Genomic DNA, 4464 nt, shown 5'->3' on the forward strand with positions numbered 1-4464 from the left:
TGACTTTTGAATTGATTTTATCGCTCCATTTTAAACTAATTTGAAATTTTAAAAATTGCCTGCACATCAGTATCAAAATACCTTTCTAATGATATATAATTGTCTATACCTTAGAATTATAGTTTAGCCGTAAAAGGGGTGTAAAGGAAACATGATTGCCTATTTATATAATGATATATTTTTTCTCTTTTTATTCTCTCTCTTGCCTTTGTCTTCTAATTTCCTAGATTAGAAACAAACAACTGATCACACTGGCCGCACATGTTTTTCTAACAAGTACAACAACAAATCAAAATAGCTCTCACTTGTATCAAGACTACAAGGCCATTGCAAATATAACAAGATTTTTAGAAAACCGTTGGGACTCGTAAAATTATAACAAATACATAAAATTGTTTAGATTGCAGTCTAATTCTTAGCAACTTAAGCCACTGGGGCAACGGGCAAATGAGCACCCTGAGGTTGGAAACCGTTCTCATCGGCGATGTAGTTGACGGTGTAGGTTACGCCGTCATCACCAACGAAACTGTATGAGCCACGGACAGCAATGGCCTCGGTTTCGCTTCCTACGTCGTTGAGTACAGCATCAGCATTTTCCTTGATACCATTGCTAGTCTCATAACTGCAAAGAAGAATAAGAAAAATATTAGTTTCGTTGTAATTCTAAATTTTTTTGGTAAAGAAAGGTGCCTCTTTACAAAGGCTTGATATGGGAACACTTACGCGTAGTTGAATCCATCGGCTTTCACGTCGGAGTCGAAGCGCACGACTTGCGCATCAGAATCGGCTGGGGCGGCAAAGGCGACAGCGAAGAGAGCAACGAATACAATGACGAATTTCATTTTGTTTGATTTTGAGTTTGACGCGTTTATGGCGAAGGATAATGCTTTTTGAGACTAGCAAATTGCGAATGATGACATTTTGAGGGCGGTGGTGACAATATATACTATTTTGATTAGCTCGATTGACGGTGAAACTAGTTAGTTTTAACATTTTTTCTCCTACCTACCAAGAATTCAAATAACTCGTATCATCTCTGTACTATTATGAGTATTTTGTTTTTGGAATTAATTGTTTAATCAAAATACATGTACGAAATAAGCTACATTCTTAGTATGAAGTGAGAAGCATGCAGTAGACGCTCGTGCATAATTTGTAGATTTTTAAATAGATTATTCAGAATTGTCCCCAAACTAGATAGAAATTAATGCAAATATTTGCAAACGCATGGCAACAAAAAAAAATCATTAAATATAAAATGCTGCTTTGCGGTAAATACAAGTTCCTGTGTACTTGTGAAGGCAGGGCTAGCGCGTGGCGAACTCGACAACAAAGTTGCAGCGTAAAACATAGAGAAAATAGAGAAAATGCGTCAACGGCAGATGGCAGAATTATATGCAGCATATCGTTCATTCATTTTAACATGAAAAGAATTTATGGATCATTGTTTTTTTCTTAAACTTTTTCCTATTAGTTTTAACCGATTCAAAAAAGGAACAGCCCAGCGCCTTCGTCTTTGTCTCCGATACAGCCGCTAAATTTAAACGTAGAATACGTGGTAAGGTGAAGAGCATATCCAAGTCATAACCGAAAGTTCGCACTAAGAAAACAAAAGCGATAATAATATCGATAGCAAAATCGACAAAAACATCGATATTAAAATCGATAATAATATCGATAGCAAAATCGGTAACAAAATCGATAAAAAATTGATAGAAATATTGATAACAAAATCGATAACTAAATCGATAACAAAATCGATAAAAATATCGTTAACAAAAGCGATAACAATATCAATAGCAAAATCGGTAAAAGTATCGATAATAAAACCGATAAAAATATCGATAACAAAAGCGATAACAATATCGACAACAAAACCGATAAAAATATCGATAACAAAATCGATAATGATATAGATAGCAAAATCGATAAAAAATCAATAACTAAATTGATAAAACAACCGATAACAAAATCGATAAAAAATATCGTAAACATAATCGACAAAAATATCGATCACTACATCGATAAATTCCGAAAATATCGATAGCAAAATCAGTAACAATATCGATAACAAAATCGATAAAAATATCGACAACAAAAGCGATAATAATATCGATAGCGAAATCGTTAACACCATTAATAAAAATATCTATAACAAAACCGATAAAAATATCTAAGACAAAATCGATTAAAATATCGACAACAAAATCTATAAAACTATCGACAACAAAATCTATAAATATATCGATAACAAAATCGATAGCAAAATCGATAAAAATATCGATAAAAAAATCCTTAAAATGCTCAATATTTGTTGAATTTATATAAAATCTGTACACGATAATATTTCTATTGCTCTAAATCTCTATCCTGAAAACTAAAGTTATATCTGCAAATCGTAAGCTGCTGGGGCACCTTAAAGGCTCAAAATTGACCTCAAAATAAGCCAATGTTTACCGTTCTTTTTACGACAGAAGCCGAATTGGTTACTTGCAAAAATGAATCGACCGAATTTCATCTTTAAAACGCCTCACTTTTCTTTGAAATCGCTTCATTAGTTCTCGTGCAATAAGCGTTTTCGTGAAGCTCTAAAAAATTACAACTACAACATTTCAGCATAGCCTCCATATCGAAACGTAAGACGTATTTTACGTCAAACACACGAAAGAAATAATTAATAGTAGTGCCAATGTGTGTTTGGAGTTGCTTGTTGTAATATTGCATTTAAAAAACCAACTTGTGGATAATCTAGTACAGTGATTCCCAAAGTGGTGACGGTTCAGGGGCCACGGGAGACCCGGCGAAGGTCTACGTTGGCGTGACAAAAATGGGAGTGTACAAGTTTTAAGCGGGGGTGGAAGGAAATCTATCTGCTTTCGATAGTAAAGAATACAAATTTTGGCTTGGCTTTACTTATCAATGTAGACTGATATATAATATATAATATATATATGTAAAGTAGGCAGATAACACTTCCAAATTAATTAAGGGAGCAAAAAAAATTTAAAAATTTTCGGTGATTTTAGACAGGCTGTTTTCGGTGAAAAATGGTCCTGTTGAGAATTAAAAACAAAACCCACTTAGAAGCCTATAATTTTCAGAATAGAATATGAGGAAATATACTACATTAATTTTTTATTTTTACCACTCCGAATTTAAAATTTGAAATCAATGTAGGCGGAAATTTCCATTGTTAGATGCATTCTTCAAATTTTTTTAAGAATTTTGGGAATATGGTGAAAATGTAGCAGCAGCGGGTCCACCGAAACAAGTAAAATTATGAAAGTGGTCTACAAGAAAGTTTGGGAAAGTCTGATCTAGTAGATTAAGCAAACAGTTATATTTGAACCTTTTTGGCAGTATACATGAGTAAACATTTTCTCGAATGCAAATTTTCACCAACTCAATATTTACTTTTAACTACTTATATAGAAGTAATTACTTTTTAATATATTTAAATGACACCCTCCAGCCAGAATTTTTTCCATACCAAGAAAATTTTACTATTCAAGCAACTTATTTATTTTAATATGTATGTTTGCACCTAACCATTATTGCTCCGTATGGTTTACCTTTTTTTTGTTTCGTCGCTGAGTTATGTTCGCACACATGTTACTTAGTTTACATACACCCAGTAGAAAAATTCTACAAACTTGAAGCTTGAAATATTTTTTGTGCCTTCAGAATGGCAGAGAAAAAAACCACATAGTGAGAAATACATTGGGAGTAATAATTGTGAAATACTTGTGACCATAAATCCTATTCCTTAATTATTCACTTTCAAACAACATCCCTTTATTGCGAGAACTGAAATCCAGGAAATTCGGCTCATAAAAAAATTTAATTCTTCTAAAAGCTGTCTTATAGCTTTTCAACAGAGTGTGCAGCCAACGATTAAAATAGATAAGTGCGTCTATGTGTGAACTTAATTAACATACAACAATAACTACAACAAAGCATAGCATCGATAATGCTAATATATGTATATGTACGTCTAGCAACGAGAAGACAACAAGAAGACAAGAAAATCAAAAGCAGCTACACCACATCGATACGCTAATTCATTTACATACATTAAAATGTTTACTCTCGTTATACATGGGTTTAAGTATATGTATGAAGTTGTATACATATACGGCATCTGCTTCTATATAATGATGACCTTCAAAACATCTTCGGTGGCCGCGGTTTGTGTGGCATCATTTTCAAACTGAGCTGACGTCTTCGAAGCATTTTTTTTTTCTTTTGGTTTGTATTTTTTTCACATCACTTTCGATAGTTACCCTTGAATTTGGTTTTGTTTTTTGTTTTTCTTTTTTCTTTTATTTATTTTTATTTGATTTGTTGTCATTGTTTTGCGTGATATGCAAATGACTCTTTTTTTTTTAATATTCATATTAGCAGGCAAGCAGTATTTCTGTCATAAATAAAATGTTCATAAAATTAATTTAAATAGACTACACT

General features: G+C 32.6%; 1 protein-coding gene across 1 annotated transcript; it reads right to left on the reverse strand.

Moving 5' to 3' along the window:
- Positions 1-423: 423 nt before the first annotated feature.
- Positions 424-881, reverse strand: LOC118747405 (larval cuticle protein 65Ag1-like). Its single transcript, XM_036481452.1, has 2 exons — positions 724-881; positions 424-622 (listed from the first exon to the last, which is right to left on the reverse strand). The coding sequence occupies exons 1-2, from the start codon at positions 840-842 to the stop codon at positions 424-426; spliced, it is 318 nt and encodes a 105-aa protein (XP_036337345.1). The 5' UTR covers positions 843-881.
- Positions 882-4464: the final 3583 nt, after the last annotated feature.

The sequence above is a fragment of the Rhagoletis pomonella genome, unplaced genomic scaffold (assembly GCF_013731165.1).
Source record: "Rhagoletis pomonella isolate Grant_MI unplaced genomic scaffold, Rhpom_1.0 Rhpom_scaffold_00012, whole genome shotgun sequence".
Classification (NCBI taxonomy): Eukaryota; Metazoa; Arthropoda; class Insecta; order Diptera; family Tephritidae; genus Rhagoletis; species Rhagoletis pomonella.

Bases quoted from the DNA above. Each gene is read 5' to 3' on its own strand.
- LOC118747405 (XM_036481452.1), bottom strand. From the start codon at position 842: ATGAAATTCGTCATTGTATTCGTTGCTCTCTTCGCTGTCGCCTTTGCC. The intron at 623-723 runs GTAAGTGTTCCC...TCTTCTTTGCAG, and splicing joins GCCGATGGATTCAACTACGC to TTATGAGACTAGCAATGGTA.